The following is a 21,105-nucleotide window of genomic DNA, read 5'->3' as shown; positions in this document are numbered from 1 at the left end:
CGCCATCGTCCACAGGAACACCATCCGCATCACGACCGACGCCAACGACTCCTTCGCCGCAGCCAAACATCTCCACTTCCAGATTCACACCGACCCTAAGACGATCCTCAGAGGCACCCTCGTCTACAGACCCCCGGGACCACGCACACAATTCAGCGAAAACATCACAGACTTCATCAGCCCGCACGCCCTCCCCTCCACTGACTACATCCTCCTCGGGGACCTCAACTTCCACCTGGAGAACAACAAGGATCGCAACACCACCGCCCTGCTGGAAAACCTCGCCAACCTCGGACTCAAGCAACTGGTCAACACCCCCACCCACTACGCCGGCCACACGCTTGATCCCGTCTTCTCTTCCAGCAAGTGCATCACCTTCAGCCACGCCACCGGACTCCACTGGACCGACCACAGCTGCGTCCACTTCAGCTTCAAAAGATCCACGACCCACCACCACCCGCAACAGGTACCTCACAGGAATTGGAGCAAGATCACCGCAGACCAGCTCACCACCTCCCTCAGCCAGAGCCCACCCGCCAACCCAACGGACCCCAACGAAGCAGCCCGCAACTTCACACAGTGGCTGACCGCCTGCGCCGACGACCTCGCGCCACTAAAGAACCCTCCCAGCAGACCCAGAAGCAAGAAGGCATCCTGGTTCACCGACGACCTCAAGGACTCCAAGAAGACCTGCCGCACCCTCGAGAAAGCCTGGCTCCTCGACCGGACCACCGACAACATGACCGCCCTCAAACACGCTACCCGCAAGCACCACCAGCTCATCCGCACCACCAAGAAGAAATCCCTGAAGGAACGACTGGACAACAACGCCCACGACAGCAAAGAGCTCTTCACTATCGTCAAGGAGTTCTCCAACCCCAGCACTGGCACCAACGACATCACTCCGTCACAAGACCTCTGCGACTCCCTCGCCTCGTTCTTCCACCGCAAGATCGCCGACATCCACAACAGCTTCGGCGCCCCACCCACGCACCCAACCGTCGAACCAACGCCCCCCACCGCCACCCTTCGCACCTGGACCACGGTGACCACCGAAGACACAGCCCGCACGATGAACACCATCCACTCCGGATCATTGACCGACCCCTGCCCACACCACGTCTTCAACAAGGCTGACTCCATCGCACCCCAACTCCGGAACATCATCAACGCCTCCTTCAACACCGCCACCTTCCCGGAGAGCTGGAAGCACGCCGAGATCAGCGCCCTCCTGAAGAAACCTACAGCGGACCCCACCGATCTCAAAAACTTCCGCCCCATCTCGCTCCTCCCTTTTCCTGCTAAAGTCATCGAGAAGATAGTCAACAGACAGCTGACCGCCTTCCTCGAGACGAAAGGATCCCTCGACCCCTCGCAGTCCGGCTTCAGAGCCAACCACAGCACCGAGACAGCCCTCATCGCAGCCACCGACGACATCCGGACCCTGCTCGACAAGGGGGAAACAGTGGCCCTCATCCTCCTGGACCTCTCCGCTGCGTTCGACACGGTCTGCCACCGCACCCTAGTCCAGCGCCTCAGCAACATCGGTATCCAAGAGAAGGCACTGGAGTGGATCATCTCGTTCCTCGCCGGAAGAACACAAAGAGTCCGCCTCCCCCCGTTTCGCTCCGAGGCCACCGAAGTCATCTGTGGCGTCCCGCAAGGATCTTCACTCAGCCCCACCCTCTTCAACATCTACATGAAACCTCTCGCAGCCATCGCACGCCAGCACAACCTCAACATCATCTCTTACGCCGACGACACCTAGCTGATCCTCTCCCTCACCAGAGACCCCGACACCGCCAGAACCTGCCTACACGAAGGGATGAAAGACGTCGCCGAGTGGATGAAGGACAGCCGCCTGAAACTGAACTCGGACAAGACGGAAGTCCTCATCCTGGGATCTTCGCCCTCCGCCTCGCAGCCGTACCACGCATCCGAAGAGCCACCACCGGAGGAAGATCCTTATCTTACCTGGCTGCCAAGACTTGGAACTCCCTCCCCATCCACCTTCGGCTGACCCAGGACCATCTCGCCTTCAGGAAACAACTCAAGACCTGGCTGTTCGAGCAGTAGCATACCCCTCCCCCCAAGCGCCTTGAGACCCTCCCGGGTGAGTAGTGCGCAATACAATGGCATGATTGATTGATTGAATGTGGTAACAACTTAATTCAAACTGTGGGATGCAATTAGAATAAGTATAGTTTTGTGTAAATACTTTAATGGCTGTTGGAAGTGTCCGCTGGTTCTCTCTTCTACGCAGCCGTACAAAAGAATATAAACCAGAGGACAATCCAGCTGACCTTTAGTATGCTGCATTTTCCCTTTTTTTCTTTAAGCACAAATGGTAAGATTGTAGCACAAAGGGTAAGAATGTAGAGGGTGAGAGACCATCTAGACTCCACAGAACCTACAGTGTTAACTCAAAAAGGCTTAATTCTTGAAATGTGAGAGGGCACCCAAGTGGGCATTTTTTTTCCAGTAGCATGGATCTGGATCGGTAGTAGCAAGACAGCACCAACTTTTAGAACCTCCCCCAAAACAAAGATGGCTGCTGGAACTACAATGCACATTAATGATTGTAGCCTATAAGAGACAGGGCAAACCAAAGTGCAAGAAACAAGATTTAATAAGCTCTCTGTTGTGGGAAAACAATGTACATCCACAGGCCAACTCCAAGGCTAGGAACTTCTCAGATGCATTTTCCAGCCAAAATGCTTATTACTTGCTTCGTCACTAGAATACTTGAACAAGGTTCAGTCAGGCATGCCTTTTTTCTATATATATATAAAAATGGTGTGACTGGGTCTTGGGACTGTCTTTTAGTCAAAATGTCCATTTCATAAGGAGCTTTGTAGGTAATCCTTGTGCCTCCTATAGCCAAGCAGGTCTTCCTTCTCTCTCTCTCTGTGGTTGTGCAGGCCTCCACACCAAGTCAATTTCCAAGTACAGGATTTCACTGGCTGCATTTGTGCAAATCTTCCTCACAAGGTACCACAGAGCGTGCTTTGTTCACTGCCATTGCATTTCAGTTCAACCTGCTCAGAAGTCGGCTCTTTCCTCTTTGTTTCGAACTGCACAGGAGGGATCTCAGGCAAGGTTACATATCCATACAAGTCATAATAAAAAAAAAAGCTCCAGTGCCCAAAAGGGGTGATGTACCACCATCATATGGACAAAAAAATCTTTCACAAAACTTCAGCGTGCTGTCCAGTCTGAACAAAAGGAGTATACCCGGTGAGAGCAATCCGCAATGTTTCTGCTTTGCTGAGTGTACTGCACAGCACCAGTTCAGAAACTGAAGTGAGCAGGACCAGCCTGACCCCAGGACAGCACTAGCACCCCTCTATCCAACCATGTATTGGAAGGTGTCCATGTGAGGAGGTGTTAGGGTGTGACAGAAGACAAGTTGAGTGGAGACACCCGGCGTGTGGGGGTGTTGCTTGCAGACAGGGGCTGTGGCAGGAAGAAAGGTGCTGCACTTGACGACTCCGTGGAACCACCGTCTCCCTGGTTCCGCAGTTGAAGGATCTGTCGAAGAAGTGCTTTGCCCTCCTCTCGTGTCTGGGAGAAAAAAACAGAAGGAAATTACTTGCAATACGAGTATTCTAGCCTGATGTATTTTTTTCTAATTTATAAACAGTAGAATATCCTTGCCCATGTGCAGCATCCCAGAACAAACTTTACATTTGTAACCTTTTTGCTTTTGCAAACTTATCTGCAAAAAAGCATGCCTACAATTCTTGACATGTTCTTTTTTCGTTCAACTTGAATTTGTAAAACAGTGCTACAATTTACTTTTAGCTGAGGAACAATCCTACAAAGAAATGGTGCCATTGACATTTTGTTTTAGATGGAGATAAATATGCTGTGCTCATTTAAGGATTCTATATGGTGCTTTGCATAAACAGTTAACCACCTTATTTTTTACAGACCAGAGTGGTCAAGGACCTCTTCTATAATGCTACAGCAAAGAGAAACAGGTGTTCGGATTCAAAGGACAGGTCCAGAGAATGTGTTTTTTACAAGTAAGCATCTTTTCCTTATTAATCAGCTTTTCTTGTATGCGTTAATCATCGAATACAGTAGCAAGCCCATTTAGAAGACCAACAGCGGAAATCCAGTTAAATAGAGGACTTTCACAAGAGTGTTTTAGCAAGCAGGATTTTTTTTTTAATGTGTTTTATTTTTAACAGCACAAAAAGAAAGCCACGGATAGCATGTCAATAACAGTACAGATAAAAGCAAGTTGCCAGCTGCATATAGATGTTCACAATTTCTCGATATGAAATACACTCAAGAAAAACCCCGCACTCCAGGAATTCGTTCACCAAATGATTTATTCCACTGGCTGACGTGCTGCGACCTTACAGTCTTTGTCAAGAAATACAACCAACAAACCTGCAATAAAAGACTTGCACACATCCAGCGCATTAGAGCAATCCGATTGGGGTATTTCAGCTTTAGTATCATGACTGTTGGTATATTTAGTTTGTATGCAAGTCGAGTGTTACACATAAGGCAGAGTTTGATTGGATGCAACTCTTGACATTTACAGATATGGCTGAAAACGGTTTCACAGCCCAGTTCTAGATATTCCTAAACTAAGGGTAGCAACACATTTCCCTTAAGAAGTAATAAAGCCAAGGGGCAAACTACTAAAAGAGAAAGACACTCCACCCCCCAAAATCTTGCATGAATCTACAGTGATAAGTGTGGTTTATAATGTATGCTTGTTGCCTTGATTATGATAGACGAGGCTTAAGTTACATATCTTGAGTGTGAATGTGAAGCTTAACCCATTTTTGCGATGCTAAAATGTAGGCACATGGCTGTTGTGCTTGTATATGTGCCAAAGCTTTAAAAGTTACCAGTTTCCAATTATGCCTCTGATGTTTGCAATTTAAGGATAGCAGCATTTCATCCTACTGACTCGTAATCTTTGTTTAAGTAAATCTGTTCACTGTGTAACTCTGTTTCTGCTCACTTTGAAACTCATCTTTTTTCTGAAGGTTGCAATGGTATTTTGGGGGCAAGAGTTGATTTCCATTTTATGGCAATTGCTCTTGTAGTGAGAACAAAGAAAGGTAGGCAGTTCCCTAGGGGGAAGGGGGGAAAAGGGAGAGGAATGTATGTTCTGAGAGACCAAGCTAACTCAAGGGTACCCAGAGAGCAAGCAAAGAGTAACCAAGGGAGAAAGAGAGGGGTCCCCCCTTTCGGGACCTAAAACCCTCACACACCCAGCAAGCTATGTGTCATGCTTCATCATATGGGTTTTTGCTCCTCGTCAAGCTGGCGGTGCAATGCCTGACGGGCACCCAGATGGGGCTCTTTATCGGAGATCTTTTGTCCCTGGCAGTTGGTGCATGCGGGTATGGGGGCCTCGTGTGAAGGGGTGTAGATGTGTGCGAGTGATGGTGGTGCAAAGTTAAAAAAGGTTAGGTAATCCACAGGGATTTTTATTAGCGTGGTTATCTACCTTAATAAAAACAATATGGCGAGATAGACTCCCTGGTGCAGTGATCCAGGAGAGTGTACTCTACCATGTGATTACTTGGTGTTTGGTCTTGAATAGCCCGCCTTGTCCCTCCTCTTTGTTAAAATTGCTCTTGTAGCCATTAATATAACCAGGTCTATAAATCTGCTACCTGCCTTACGGGTTATGGCGCGGGCAAAGTGCTACAGCAGGCAGCCCGCTGCAGTGCACAAGCCAACTCTCTGCAAAGTCAGTTTGAGGAGTGTAGCAATTCCCTCCCAATTAGGTGTTAGCATTGGCAATCCCAGGCCATATGAGAAAACCCTGCTGCATCTAGTGTATGCCTAGGGCAGAACGTGGGGATCCTGCCTAAACGCTATTAGGTTTTTTTGGGGTTAAAGAATATCTATGCGAATAGATAACTTTGCATGTGCATGTCAAAATTCGCCCCCCAATCTCTATCTGCTAGGTCTGTTTCCCAGTTGGTGCATGAGGACTTTAGATTAATTTTGGTCCTATTAACAAAGGCTTGATAGAACCACATGACCAATCACCTGTCACGTCCCAATGTGTAGATTAACAGGAAGATGTCATGTTGTGGCTCTATATTTGTGTTTTTCAAACAGTTTTAATGCATTTTGCAGCATAGTGTATTGCAAGAATTGCCCACTTGGCAGTCCTTCAGTTTCAATCAATGGCCTCAGTGTTTTAAGTGTGTCTGGATCATAATGATCCACAACTGTAGCCAAACTCAGGGATGCAACTGGGCTGCTGTGAAATAACCTCTAGCAGCTGGGAATCCAACTAAGGGGCCTTCTGGTGCCTACCTTGGGGTCGCCTTTGTTTTTTTGTTTGCACACATTTTCAGTTGTACGTTGCAGCTGCAAACAGCCCCAGCTATACGTGGAGGGAGTGCTTGCAATCAGCAGTTCAAAGATTAGTTGTCCTTGATCTGCAATGAACTCCGTCAGACCAACTTCTGCCAGTTTTCTCTTTGCCCATCTGGAAATCTACTGCACCTGTGCCTTCCAGGTATTCCAATCCAATATCTGGCGGAACCAGTCCGACTTTGTCTTTCGCAGAACCACCACCGGAGGAAGATCTTTCTCCTACCTGGCAGCCAAGACATGGAACTCCCTCCCCGCTCACCTACGACTGACCCAAGACCATCTCACCTTCAGGAAACACCTCAAGACCTGGTTGTTCGAGCAGTAGCGGCGCAACCCCCCCCCCCCCACTCTCCAGCGCCTTGAGACCCTCACGGGTGAGTAGGGCGCTCTACAAATGTATTTATTGATTGATTGATTGTGCAATTTCAGCTTAGCCAGAGACACTCGATCAGGGGCTGCTCCTCCTCTAAGGCGGAGGAGCGTCGCCCGCTGCTTTCAGAGCAGGAGAAAGGTGCATCCTGTTTGCAACGGAAGACGAGGAGAGACGGCGGCGGCAAGAGGGACCAGAGCAGAGGCGAGACGGCCGGCGGCAAAATGAAGTGTTCTGTTTTGTCAAAACCACCCCCACCATCCCGTTTCAGCCGCCACTGCACCCAATGCCTGAATGAACCCCAAATCAAATCTGACCACTGGGCATCCAAGTGCTTTTAAAAGGATCTGGGAACTTGTATTGGGAGCGCACTGAAGGCGAGGGGGCATGACCATTTTCGATAAAGCAATGTGACCTATCACTGACAGCAACTTTCAGAACACAATGTTTTGTTTCGATGCATTAAGTGTTTTCACTAACATCCATCTCGCATGTCTTTCTCCAAATGCAACATTTGTACACCCATATCTGAACATGCATGTTCCATAGAATCCCCTCTTCTGTCAATACCCTCGGAGTGTTAATTGCACGAGCTATGATGACGGGAAATGCACACGTCTTAGTCCAGTTGACAAGTAGGTCAGAGTGCTCGCCAACTATTGACAATATACCAGTTGCATCTTGGATTTCACTTTCAGTTCTGGGGAAGTATAGTGCTTCCATCAGCTCACGGGACGCCTGTCATTTGTATGGCATGTAGGTAATCCGTTATAGCAGCTGAGTTGTAGCTCGCAGTGTTGTTATTTTGCGCTGAATAATATGTTAAAAACTCTCTGTAGATACCCTCAGTTGTTTAAATTCTGTCTCTTTGTAGTTCTGTTCTCAGTGTGCCAAGGAGCTTTGGTTTTGTTAGACAGGCTAGTAAACTCGCATGCGCGGTCACATTTTGTGAACACCCACCTGAGTTATTCTTTGTAGTCAAGGCAGCGAAGTTTCTAGTTTCCATATACTTTTCCTTGGCCTCCAGCAATTGCTTCTGTCCATCAGGGATTGTGCCTATGCTGACCTTCTTTAAGTGGAATGTTCAATTCGGTAATTTCACTCACTAGTCCCTGCCTAACCCCCACTGTTGTCTTAAAGCAGTGGCCTCTGATGACCATTTTAAATGCCTACCATTTTATTAGTCTGTTAAGAGTCCGTGCCATCATTTTAATCAAAGTAATTGTTTATAGCGTCGGAGTGATTTGCGATAAACGTGATCTCCATTATGGATTGGTGTCACTACAACGCGGTTTTTAACAACGCATTCCGTTACATCGGAATTTTTACAACGCAGGATCCATTACATCGGATGCCATTACAACGCATGGCATTACATAGCAGATGCTATTACAACGCATGGCATTACATCGTAAGTATAGGTAAGTATACCTTTTTAAAAAAAATTTAATTAAGTTAATTTAATTAAAATACATTTTAACATAGTAATTAATTTTATTTAATTAATATAATGAAATTAATGTAATTTAAATATTTTTTTAATTGTAATTAAATTAAATTAATTAATAATTTAATTTAATTATTTTAATTAAGAAATGTAATTAATATAATATAATTAATTTAATTTAACCTAAAAACACCCCTGTACCCCAAAACCCAAACCCTGCCCTGAAACCTAAAAACACCCCTGTACCCCAAAACCCAAACCCTACCCTGAAACCAAAAAACACCCCTGTACCCCAAAACCCAAACCCTACCCTGAAACCTAAAAACACCCCTGTACCCCAAAACCCAAACCCTACCCTGAAACCTAAAAACACCCCTGTACCCCAAAACCCAAACCCTGCCCTGAAACCTAAAAACACCCCTGTACCCCAAAACCCAAACCCTGCCCTGAAACCTAAAAATACCCCTGTACCCCAAAACCCAAACCCTACCCTGAAACCTAAAAACACCCCTGTACCCCAAAACCCAAACCCTGAAACCTAAAAACACCCCTGTACCCCAATACCCAAACCCTACCCTGAAACCTAAAAACACCCCTGTACCCCAAAACCCAAACCCTACCCTGAAACCTAAAAACACCCCTGTACACCTGTACTTATTTTAAAAATTACTTTAATATAATAAATAATAAATTAATAATATTAAAAAACATAAATAAATATATTTAATTATAATTAATATTAAGAAAATTAAAAAAATTTAAATACTTACCTATACTTACGATGTAATGCCATGCGTTGTAATAGCATCTGCTATGTAATGCCATGCGTTGTAATGGCATCCGATGTAATGGATCCTGGGTTGTAAAAGTTCCGTTGTAAAAGCCTCCCGTTGTAAAAGTTGCGATGTAACGGTGCATCACCCTCCATTATTTCACCCTGCAGTCTCCATGACAAGATAGTTGTGTGCCGCCCTTTGGGGGATGCTTAGAATGAACAGGTTATGGCTGGATAAAGGTCTGCCTATGTATTCAGCGTGGGTGACGGTTGTATGATGTTACAATGCAATCCGTTGCAACGCATGCCTTTTTCACGCATGCGTTACAACGGAATGCCATTACCACGCATATGGTTTACCATGAAAATGCCTTACCACAAAATTGCCTTTGCCACGCATACCTTTACAACGATTTTCGTTGTTTAACTATGCATGATAGTGGCATTTTCATGGTAAACCGACTGCATCGCGGATTTAGTGAGACCCCAAGCCCCCTTTTTTTATTTAACCTTTAACTCACATTCCTTTACTATGTATTTCGTAGCAAAGGAATGCGTGGTAAAGGTTATAGCGGTAACCCAGCATGCGTTGTAAAGCATGCGTGGTTAGTGCATTCGTGGAAACGGCCGCGTTGTAGTGGCTGTTTACCGTGGGTGACAGTTCGTAGTATATGCTTCAAGCACAGTATACCTGATGCGAAGCTTATGCATTGGAGAACAAAACAATGATGGGTGTAGGTGTCTCCATGCATCTATTAATCCTATTGTTGTTTCCAGATGTTGTACACTTTAGATACTCTAACCACATTTCAGTGCCTAGTAGTAGTGGGTGGGACCTGTCCAGGCCAAGGTTTGCTGCAAAGTTGATTGTAGCCACATCTCAATCTTTGATAATAGTTTTTCAAAAAATGTGTGTTGGTCTACATTCGGTGCGTAAATTTCTTAGCAATCAAGCCTCCCTTGAGCCAGAATATTCCTTCAAGCCCAGACCCCTCACGTTGCAAGTTAGCACTTTATAGGTTGTTCCTGTAGGCATCTTACGGGGTTTTGAGAATCATGTAGCTAACAGGGGTACACACTGGTTAATCCATAGCAATACTTCATTTGGGTTTCTCGAAGAACAATGATTTATAGCCAGTCAGATTTTTAACTTCACAGGGCAAAGCTCTCTGACTTCGTTTGGCTGCTCAGAAGGAGTCATCATGATCTTGCACTTTGACAATGTGGCCAGGGAAAACTGGTACTTTGTTGTTTTCTATTTTGAAAGGGCCTGCTACAGGATGGTACATCTGTTTCTGCAATGCAACAGACCAGCAATATCTGGCCTGGGCGGAGAACCAGGGGGCAATCTCTGCACAGGGACTCTATGTAAACACATTAGCATATACAACTTGCCCAGTTGGGGAGAGGGGGATTGTCTCTATCCATTTTTCTAGTAAACTCAGCATGACTGGACCTCTGTATCCTTCTGGTAGATCGATTACCCACATGCTGTTGCATCTGGAGTGCCCCCGCATCTTCTGCCCGCCCTCAAGGATTCATATTCCATCTGTGAACTCCCACACCTCAGTTTTGAGTTTTGCTGAATTAAGTTGTAAATGTGCTAACATAGCTTCCGTCTGACTCTGTCCGCCAACTTGTGATGGTCATTACACGGCAGTCAGGTGTCAAATATGGAAGTATCCATTTTTATTAGTTCTAGTGCCTCCCTAAAGGTTGCATTAGCACAATGAAAACGAAAACCTATGGAACCCCAGTATTAAGACAATTGTTTGACCAATAGATGTTGGGTTTTGTCAAGCAGTAGATATTTGAGGACTACTGATATTGGCCTATCCATCAGAGCAATCCATGTAGTATAGGACTCAGGTTTGGAAAAACGTTAGATTGTTCTTGGGGGAAAAAAAAATAAAAATCCACTGGGTTCCTTCCAACAGGCCTTTGAGAACAGATAAATTAGATGCACGAGCAGTGGTGGATGACGTTTCACAGGCTTTCATTTCTATGCCTTCTGTACAGTGACTTGAGCTATTGGAGGAATTGTAAAATCTGAAAGATGCTCCATCAATGTTCTTCTGCACCATAGTGACAATCGAAAAAAACCTAGAAAAAGTTAGCCTCTAACAAAAAGAGGGACCTTGTGAAGCATGCCAAGTGTTTTCTTTGGTCTTCTTTTTGTGGCTTGACTAAAGCAAAAGTGGCAAAGGATCCCATGAGTTACACTCTGAAGAAACCTTAAGTACTGGCTTAACTAGGCCTTGGGTTGCAGGATCTCAAAGATTAGGCAGTAGAGCCCCTACACAAAAAATGAAAAGTCACACCCACAGACCAACACAACGTTTATGCAGTGAGCACCACTGCACCAAATCACATTTGTAGAATATCACACCTGTAAAAATAATTATATTCCAGTCATTGCTGAATTAACATCCATATCTTAAAATGACATGACAGCCATGACCCAGAAAAATCAATCTATCAGTAGATTTGTAGAGCGCTTCTTGTCACCCGAGATGGTATCCAGGCATTGGCAGGGTCCAGTTGATTAGCCAGGTCTTAAGGGACTATCATTAGAGTTACATCGAAATTAATTTCCATCAAACACTGGAACTACACCTGACCTACCCGGGTGGGACAGATCCCTATTCTGCACACTTTTGATTGCACCAAAGCTTCAAAGCTGAAATATCATGCGTTATAATCCCTCCCTAAAGACTTATGTCAATTCTACGATATGAAATAAACACAAATTTTCTACAGTGAGATGTAGCGCCACAAAGTGACAATTTGTCACAGGTCAGCCTTTTACAAAACAAATCAATTTGCAAACAACTGCTCAATCCTACAAATTCACATTTGCTAAGGCGCGAGGCGCCTCGTGCTCAGTGTATCTTATTCATTGTCACTGTAATTGTTGTGCGTCTTTGTGTCCCTGCGAGGACACCGTCCCACCTGTGCTGGCTCTGAGGACACCGTCCCACCAGTACCGGCTCTGAGCTGTCAGCTGACGAGTCACAGGTGTCGCCGTTTACTGAGCTCCGTCCTGACGGAGCCTGTGTTGAGCGTTATTGCTGCAGATGGAGTGAAGAAAAGAAGGTCAATTAAGTAATGGTCACCAGCTTGGAAGCTCTGGTAATTCTTCAGTATTTGCCATTGATCTCCATATGTGACTGGTTTGGGTCTGCCCCTGCATCGTTCCCGATAACTCTCACAGGGTCAATTAAGTAATGGTCACCAGCTTGGAAGCTCTGGTAATTCTTCAGTATTTGTCATTGATCTCCATATGTGACTGGTTTGGGTCTGCCCCTGCATCGTTCCCGATAACTCGCACAGAGGCCACCACTGCTGCTATCCAGCTGTATTCTCACCTTCACTGACCTTACCAGCGAGGACGCTTTTGGAAATCCTTTTTTCAAGGACCACTGCAACAGCTTGCCGGACCCGCTGCGCGGGTCCCGCTGCGCGGGTCCCGCTGCGCCGAGGAGGCCCTCTGCATCCATGGACCTACTGCTATCACCAAGGTTGCTGGGGGTGCGTGTGGGCAAAAGGCAGGGCTGCGAGTGGCGCTGCAGGGACTCCAACTCGCAGGAGTCCCAGCTCAGCTGACCGCCAACACCTGGTCCGTTCTCCCTGCTGCCCCGCCCCCAGCGCACTGTAATCAACAAAACCCTCCCGCTTCAGGCTTCTGTGGGACTCACCTTCACTGACCTTACCAGCGAGGACGCTTTTGGAAATCCTTTTTTCAAGGACCACTGCAACAGCTTGCCGGACCCGCTGCGCCGAGGAGGCCCTCTGCATCCACGGACCTACTGCTATCACCAAGGTTGCTGGGTGCGTGTGGGCAAAAGGCAGGGCTGCGAGTGGCGCTGCAGGGACTCCAACTCTCAGGAGTCCCTGCTCAGCTGACCGCCAACACCTGGTCCGCTCTCCCTGCTGCCCCGCCCCCAGCGCGTTATAAAACAGTCTCAGTTGGCCGCTGCGCGGGAGCGACTGGGCGAAGCCCGGGCAAAGGGCGGGCCCTCTACGGCCCTCTGAGGCCAGAAGAGGCTGGGCCACCCCCCTAACTCCACACTTACAACTGAGCAGGTAAACACTCATTGCTGTACTGATCTTTTCCAATCTTGAGTGGGCACCTCCAAGAACCAAACACGATCATACTCTCTCTTTAGTGCCACACATACTACCCTGACTCCAGGTAGCATGAGGAAGGGTCCAAAAACTGTTAGGATGCCTACCCTTCGATCGAACAACAAACATAAGGAGGCTACCGCTCAACCTGTTCCCACTCTTACTGCAATTGACATCATGCTGCAACAGACTATAGGGGCTGTATCCACTGCCATAGCTAACACAGAAAGGAGGATGTCCTTACCCCCCATAACACTTGTGCACGACACGCAGGATGCAGCAGTTGATCCTTTGGTAACAACTCTAGACGTCACTGATGAGTCAGATCTTAGTCTTGGGGTTACTGCCTCCTTTGCCGAGCTCCCGTATGCTCAGCCCCACACGGAGATAATAGGGGATCTAGAAAACATCCAGCAAGATTTAAGTCCTGCACAGGATTGCGGAATGGTACATTCAAGTAACACAGTGTCGGAAAAAGGTAGTGCACACAAGAAGAAGAAAAAGGCCAAACACAATACGTTAAACGACAACTTAGTGGCCCCAACTACTAATTCCTCACCAGGCATACCTTGCTGGGTAGCAAACATGGTAGCTGACATCAAAGCAGACCTTGAGGACACGATTATTGCCCACATTAAGCCACTCATGTCAAAAATTGACAGACTGACATCCTTAATAAACACCAAAGGGTTGGGCCCCACTAAGCAAGTGGGTAACGAGGGCACACTATCTAAAGGCGGATCTAAAGGGGGATCAAAAGGTGGAACCATCAGCAACTTACCAAAAGACAATCCAGCACATTCCAACCTGCCCCCAGCTAATAAAGCTATGCAACATCCGGCCCAAATTGGGAAAAAAGCTGCTGCAGCCCTGAATGCCAATACTGCTAGCACCACTCTGCAGGCTCACCATAATTCAGGAAATGAAAATCCCCCAAATTCTGTAGATAAAGATGGCCAAGGCACAAAAAAAAGCACAAGCACTGCTACTCCCCTAATAAAAAATCAAGAGGCCAAGGCAAGACCGGCACGTTTTAAGACAATTAACCTGCCGCTTGAAGCCTCGCCCTTTGTGGTCGTACTAACAGGAGTACCACCTATAAAGGAGGGAAAAAGGGAAACCCAAATCGAGCTAAGAAATAAATGTGCTCAATGGCTACAGCTAAATAGACCCCTACCTCCTAACATCTCTGGGGAAATTCTGGCGGTCAGAAGAGGAGAATGGATAGGCAGAAACATAAAAACAATAGCAGGGGACATCATAACCATCAACTTCAGAGACACTGCGGCAGTAAACTACATATGTAATGCACCCCCTAGTGGAATTAACACACAAATCCACCCTGTCCATCTCTCGTACTTCTACCCGTCCATACCCCAAAGACAAATCCCGAGAAATAGAATACCCATAAGCAGGGCTTACCAACAAGTACCCCAACAGAGCTTCCAGCATTGGCAACTACCCTGGCAAGCCACCTTTGAGTTTGATCCTTTTACATCTCAGTTTGCACACTGGAATAGGTTCTGTGCTCTGGATGAGGTGGATTGACTCATATTTGAGGAAACTACCATCTCGCCATTGGACACGAGACAGGGGGAGGAGGGGCACATGTTGAAGGAAACTTCAATCTTGCGCTCCTACCCTGCCCCTGTAGTAGAGTCCAGTAAAATTCAGCCAACACCTTTAATTGCTCCCTCGCCGCTAGTTGACTGTCTGGGCCTCCAAAATAACAATAAATATAATGGTTATGACCCCAAGGGCTCACTGAAGATTCTTGGCTGGAACCTAGCAGGTATTCACAGGAAACTAGGCTCACCCGAGTGGAATGACCTAGTGGAGGCGCATAAAATCTGCTTGTTCCAGGAGACCTGGAGCCTAGAACCACTCCATCGAGTTGGATACGTTACATACTTTGTGCCTGCAGTAAAAGCCAAAAACGGGAAGGGACGCCCCTCGGGGGGCCTGCTCATTTGGGTAAGCATTTCCCTTAACTGCCGTATAACACCCAAGCAGGTTCATAGCCTTGACATCCTAGGAATTTACTTGAGAGGTTCTTGTAGGGGGATAACCCTTGATTTGTATAATGTTTATATTAGAGGTACCAAACATGGGTCTTTGTCCCCGATAGTAACCACCCTTGAAGCAGAACTTAGAGAAAATGCTGAGGGTGCTCAAACTTTGGTTGCGGGGGATTTTAATTGTACTTATGAGCCACTCCCTATGGACGATAATATGGACCTAGGTGAGGATGACGCAAGATGGGGTATTCCAGCTTTAACCATCCCCCCCGATTAAAAGATGGACCCATAGTGCAATCCAGTTAAATGCTCTGACATTGGAGTTTGGCTTAAGAGCCACAAATGGCCGCACAATTTCAGATCATTTAGGAGCTGCTACCTTTAACAGAGTCAACTATACTTCAAGGATTGATTATATCCTGCTGGATTTTAAATCATGGGGATTAGTGCAGGATATGGTAGTTCTACCCACTGTGGAAAGCGACCATAATTCGCTCTCTTTATCTCTAATAGACCCCTGGACCAATAATCCACCTGCAGTACCCCTTAAACAAATTCACAAAATCTCTGTTTCCTCCTGTGGAAGACGCCTGAAGTGGAACAAAATCTCTACTGACGAAACTAAACTTGCTACCATCAACTAATTACTCATGGCCTCACAAACGGAACTGGATACTAGTAATCCGGCTTCGCTAACTGAAATGGCAACATCCATCTTTGAGGCAACTCTCAGGTCTATAGGGGATGTATTCCTGAAAAAGGGTAGTACAGAGAGGAATGTGGTACCTCGGAACCTTAGGGGCAAGCACGACTGGTACACATCCACATGCAGAAAGGCAAAGTCGCTCCTGATCAAGGCTATTAGAGGCAAATCCCAAACGTTGATACAGATAGCCAGGAAAGAGCACAAGCGAACATTGGCATGTGCAAAAAAAGAGTGGGATGAAGAGTACTGGCGCACTCTAAAAGAGGCGAGCCTGAAAAAAGATCCTAAGTACTTTTGGGACACAATTAGAGCCAGAAATAGACCGGACAGTGACCTCATTACCTGTAACATTTCCAGCCAAGCGTGGGTTGACCACTTTTCAAAACTATACACTCGCCAATCAGGCCTTAACATCATAGATGAACCCAATGATGATCAGGGATGGGAGACGGCCTTAACTACAATCCAAACGGATTGGGAGACTCATTATGTAGAGTCGGACTTCACAATAAAAGAAGTGGAGTATGCCATAAGTACCATCATGCCCCAAAAGGCGGCAGGTCCGGATGGCATTCCTGGAGACCTGCTGCGGTCAGACATTCCGAAATGGGGGAAATTTATTCATTGCCTGCTTATTGCCATCTGCAGGGGTGCTTCGATTCCCTCATCTTGGAAAGGGGCGGAGGTCGTCCCTATCTTTAAAAAAGGTGCTAGGGATGACCCGTCCAACTACAGACCCATAAGCCTGTTGGACATTAGCCAAAAAGTAGTTGGCAAGGTCCTATTGGCTAGAATATTGGAGTGGATTAATGATAACAATATTCTCTCTGATTACCAGGCAGGATTCAGAGCAGGCACTGGCACAATCGAACAAGCCTTTAGATTGATGCTGGTGTATTGGAAGGTGGTGGTCATAGGCAAGGGCAGTCTTTATCTCGCTTTTATCGATTTAAAGACTGCCTTTGACCTAGTACCCAGGGAAACCCTATGGAGAGTTCTTGCTGAGATGGGGATGCCACATTACATTCTTTCGCTACTTATAAGGCTCCACGAAAACAGCTTCGCCCAGATTAGATGGGGCACAGAAGGCCAAAAAACTAGTAGTATCCCGGTCGAGAGAGGGGTCCGCCAGGGATGTGTTTTAGCTCCCACCCTTTTTTCTTTATATATCAACGGAGTGGTTGAGCACCTTCGGAAAGATCCTTCAGATGAACCATCCCTGGCGGGGAAGCGTATACCCACCCTTCTCTTTGCAGATGATACGCTTTTGATATCCAAAACCCCAATGGGCCTTCAAAAACTTCTCAATAACTTTCAGTCCTTCTGCTCAGAACGGGGCCTAGTAATCAATACCGACAAAACGAAATACCTTGTTATGAATCCCCCCCAAAAAATCTGTATGTCCCCCGAAACTGAATGCTGCACTTTTGGGGAGGGTAAAAGTATTTGATTACCTAGGCATCCGTTTGTCGCATAATATGCAGTGGGCCCCTCACCAAGACAAAATGCTGTTAGCTCACAAGAGGGTAACAGGAGCTCTCTTGAAAGAACAGCGCTCCTGTGCAATTAGACCCATAGCCCCTGTCATTGAAATTTATACAGCAAAGGGGGTTAGCTCGGCTCTTTATGGGGCAGAACTATGGGGCTCATGTATTACCAACGAACTGCCAAGATCTGAGAGGAAGTTTTGGAGGACCATCATGTCACTTCCCCAAGGCACTCCCATGGTTCCACTAATGCTTGATCTAGGATGCCGACCCATTGAAGATCTAGCTAAGTTCCGGCCTCTTCTGCTTTGGGCCCGTCTGTGGCGAGTTCGGAGCTTGCTAAATATGCGCAAGGGCTTCTAGAAATAATGGCATCACCAGGATGGCATAGAATCAAATGGTAAAGAGATATGAAATCCCTCTTGTTCAACTTGGGTCTAAGCGAAGCCTGGGCAAATAGATCTTCTCCCCCAAAGACAACGCTCAAGAACCTTTACTGGAACTGGATCTTGTCCCAACGGAGCACTAATTGCTCTCTGGGTAGACTCATGGAGGACTTTCTGAAATTTAAGGACCTACCACTTCGGAAACTCTATTTAGACATCATTGAGAAACCATTTGATAGGGCCCTTTATTTCAAATTTAGAACAGGAACTCTCCCATTGCATGCCTTTACATCCCGGTGGAAATCGCCAGCTCAAACTACAGAGTACTGCCTAGCGTGCACATCTAGACCAGAGACAGTGGCGCATTTTCTGTTTGAATGCCGGGAGTATGCCCTACCAAGGAAAAAATGGCTCAAACATCTGTGCCGCCTGCTGGGGACCAGGCGCCATGAGGAGGCACTATGCATATTAATGTCAGACTGTCGCACCTTGTACGTTTGCACTCTTTCAAAATTTTTATCATGGGCATGGTCTATCAGAAGCAAAAGGCTTAAAGCAATTGTTTAATCTCTTTTTAATTAACTATTTATAAAATCCTTCTTTTAAATGAAATTGAAACTTTTTAATATTGTCTTCAAATAAATTGCTGTAGTTTCCTTCCCCTATCTTAATCAAATGAATTTATGTATTTTTATTGTGAAGCTTTTATGATAACTCTTATCGAAATAAAGCCTTTTTGACTTGACTTGACAAATTCACATGCAGACACCACTGTTAAAACAGTTTTGGTACTCACAGGGCAAAGATTCCTAAGCAAACATTCATACATAGACAAATAAAACAATAAAAACTTGTATATCAGTTAATTGAAGTTGACGAGGGTGCCTTCAATCACCAAATAAGATGGTTGTGTGTCACTCCAGTACAATCACCTGGATTGACCCATACAAACTTCGCTGCCCAATCACTTCTTCATTCAGCCTGTGCACTGCACTCACGCAAGAACATATTAACCTGTATTCAACTCGCACTGCACATCAATGTGAAAACTATCAGCAATCATTAAAAAGTACACTATGCTTTAAGGTCTTACACAAACTCAGGAAACCAGATTCTTGCCAATTTCAACTCCTTGTTTGCTAGAAATACTCCTACCGTAACTGACAACATTGTGGTTGCCCATTAACAGCTCATTAAGAAATGTCAGTGAACTCACATCATTGAAATTGAAGCATTTCTGAGCACAGGCAGATGCCTCATCCCACAGCTTGCACTTGAAGTAATACTGAGCGAGGTATCGGAAGGCTGTGCTGACCTCCTGGTGCTCTACAATCTCCTGAGGAGGAGGAGAAGACACACAATTAGTTCATTATGCCACAGCAATGCCACAATCCAAACACAGACCATTCTCTTCCCGCCAAGTAAAACCTATTTAAATAATAACAAAGGACAGCACAGAGTTAAAACAATCACAATATAATTACGCAGAGCAAGGCACCCCAAGAACCATGCAACTTCCTTACCCCACATGAGTAGATATCCTGGACATACTTGATGTAGCACTGAGCCGCCTGCTCGGACTCGTTCAGTTGCTCGTGCAGTCTAGGAAGGCAGTAAACAGGCTGGCTCAATGAGAAAGAAAGCACTACAGAAAGCACCAGGCAGGCGAGTATTAACAGAGTAAAAACAAACTCTTACTTTGCTAGTTTGACTAGAGCCATCTTCTCCACATCTCCCACAGCATATGCTCTCCAGTAACACTACAAACAGAAGAAATGCAGTATCAGAAACATGGACTAGTCATCAACTAACCTATTTATAAGACAGTTTACAGCAGCAAAACCACCTATGATGACAAACATCAAGGGAAAAACGAGGGAAGGAAACATCAGAAAGGCAAGGGATTAAAATCTGTTACTGGTCAGGATAAAAAGCAAGTATCTTGTGAATTAGAAAAGAAATTCACTAAACCATAAAATATGCAGTATGAATAAATAGAAAAACATTGTGCCCTAACAGGTTACCAAAACTGAAATACATACATGCCTGTAGATCAACCTGATAATGTTGCAAGATTGCAAGTGTCCAACCTATGCCTGCAATGTGTCCAGGGATTGACTCTGAAAAACCATCTACCACTTGACCACAAACTTACTGAAAGCACAGCTTTGCCCGTCTCTAGAACTACTTTGAACTGACAAGCCTTTGAGAAGCTCGCTTGCTTTGGCTACATAGGAGAAGTGGCAGCCAAGAGTGCTTTGCAGTTACTACGGAATTTCAGAAAACCAAAGTCACTGATGAGAATAGTTGTTTGGGCTCTAGTTTTAACCTGCTGAATCCCTGTGGGTCTCAGACTGTCACTGAGAGGCAAAAATACATTAAAGAAATGTGCGGCTGGCTACCCTACCTTTCAAGCTTCCGTAGTTATATGGTTTACAAAATCAGTCCTGGGTTTTGGTTAATAATATAAACAGCATTTTGAATAATGCTAGGTGTAGGAAGCTGGCTTTTTATGTAGTGTATCAAAATGAGGTACAATACGTAGAAAGTCCAGATGACCCCTATTGGTTTACAGGGCTTAAATTAATAATCCCAAATGCTCTCTTTTGTTGTAGAATGGGCGAGCAGTTTAGGCTTATCAAAGGGCAGTGTTAAGCATTTGTTGAACACACACACACAGTCAGTAAAGGAGACACACTCATGAAGAAACTCAAGACCAATTTAGAAAAATAAAATTATCTAGTTCTAGGCACCAAAACGTCGTTATCAGATAATTACTTTAGATGTTATCAAATTCCACAGTAGAAAATTACAGCTGTCAGATTTGAGGCACGAGTCTCGAATGCGGTAATGTTATCTTATCGGAGAAACATTCACTGCATAGGGTAACTTGCAAACGACTTGCAGGACGTTTCTTCTGGATTTAAGGCGAGTAGGGGCCAAGGTTCAATCCGGTCTGCCCAGGTGTATCCGGGCGCAGAGGTGCTGGTTGCGATGATAGCTTCAAACGCCACCCGTTAAAGTCATTTGGAAACAGTATCTGTAATAAGAGGCTGCAAGCGGGGACTGGGGGACCAGCCAAGCAGAACCCAGCTCAGTTCTTGAGGGTCTCTAGGGCACAAGGACATCATTGATTTCCGTGGGTTTGGGTGCACAGGTGTTTTGTCCTGCGTGGTCACGCTTTCAGAGGTTCACACTGTCGGAAACCTGGTGAAGGGGGGCAAGCAGGCCCACACTCTGTGCTGGCCTCATGGAGCCTGATGCCCCTCGACAGTAGGTTGGTGATGTCCGGACTGGACATGCAACAAGCCTTGCTTGCAGCAACTGCTACGGTACCCAGGGTATTGGTGCAGGGCGGCTCCTGGGGGTCCTAGCACCTCCAAACCTGGTGGAGGGATGGATCGGACCTCCTGGAACACAAA

The 21,105-nt window shown here is 46.0% G+C and overlaps 1 protein-coding gene across 1 annotated transcript in view; it reads right to left on the bottom strand.

Annotated features, from left to right (window-relative positions):
• Nucleotides 1-2,611: 2,611 nt before the first annotated feature.
• CDC23 (cell division cycle 23) overlaps nucleotides 2,612-21,105 on the bottom strand; it is an 88,116-nt gene continuing 69,622 nt past the window's right edge. Inside the window, exons 13-16 of the mRNA XM_078652716.1 lie at nucleotides 19,382-19,443; nucleotides 19,207-19,285; nucleotides 18,900-19,019; nucleotides 2,612-3,564 (exon numbers count right to left, since the gene is read on the bottom strand). Coding sequence (XP_078508842.1) covers nucleotides 3,388-3,564; nucleotides 18,900-19,019; nucleotides 19,207-19,285; nucleotides 19,382-19,443 — 438 coding nt within the window. The 3' untranslated portion in view covers nucleotides 2,612-3,387. The remainder of the gene's footprint in view (nucleotides 3,565-18,899; nucleotides 19,020-19,206; nucleotides 19,286-19,381; nucleotides 19,444-21,105) is intronic.

The sequence above is a fragment of the Lissotriton helveticus genome, chromosome 7, assembly GCF_964261635.1.
Source record: "Lissotriton helveticus chromosome 7, aLisHel1.1, whole genome shotgun sequence".
NCBI lineage: Eukaryota > Metazoa > Chordata > Amphibia > Caudata > Salamandridae > Lissotriton > Lissotriton helveticus.
The sequence above is the reverse complement of the archived record's forward strand: the minus strand, read 5'-3'. Positions and strand labels throughout refer to the sequence as shown.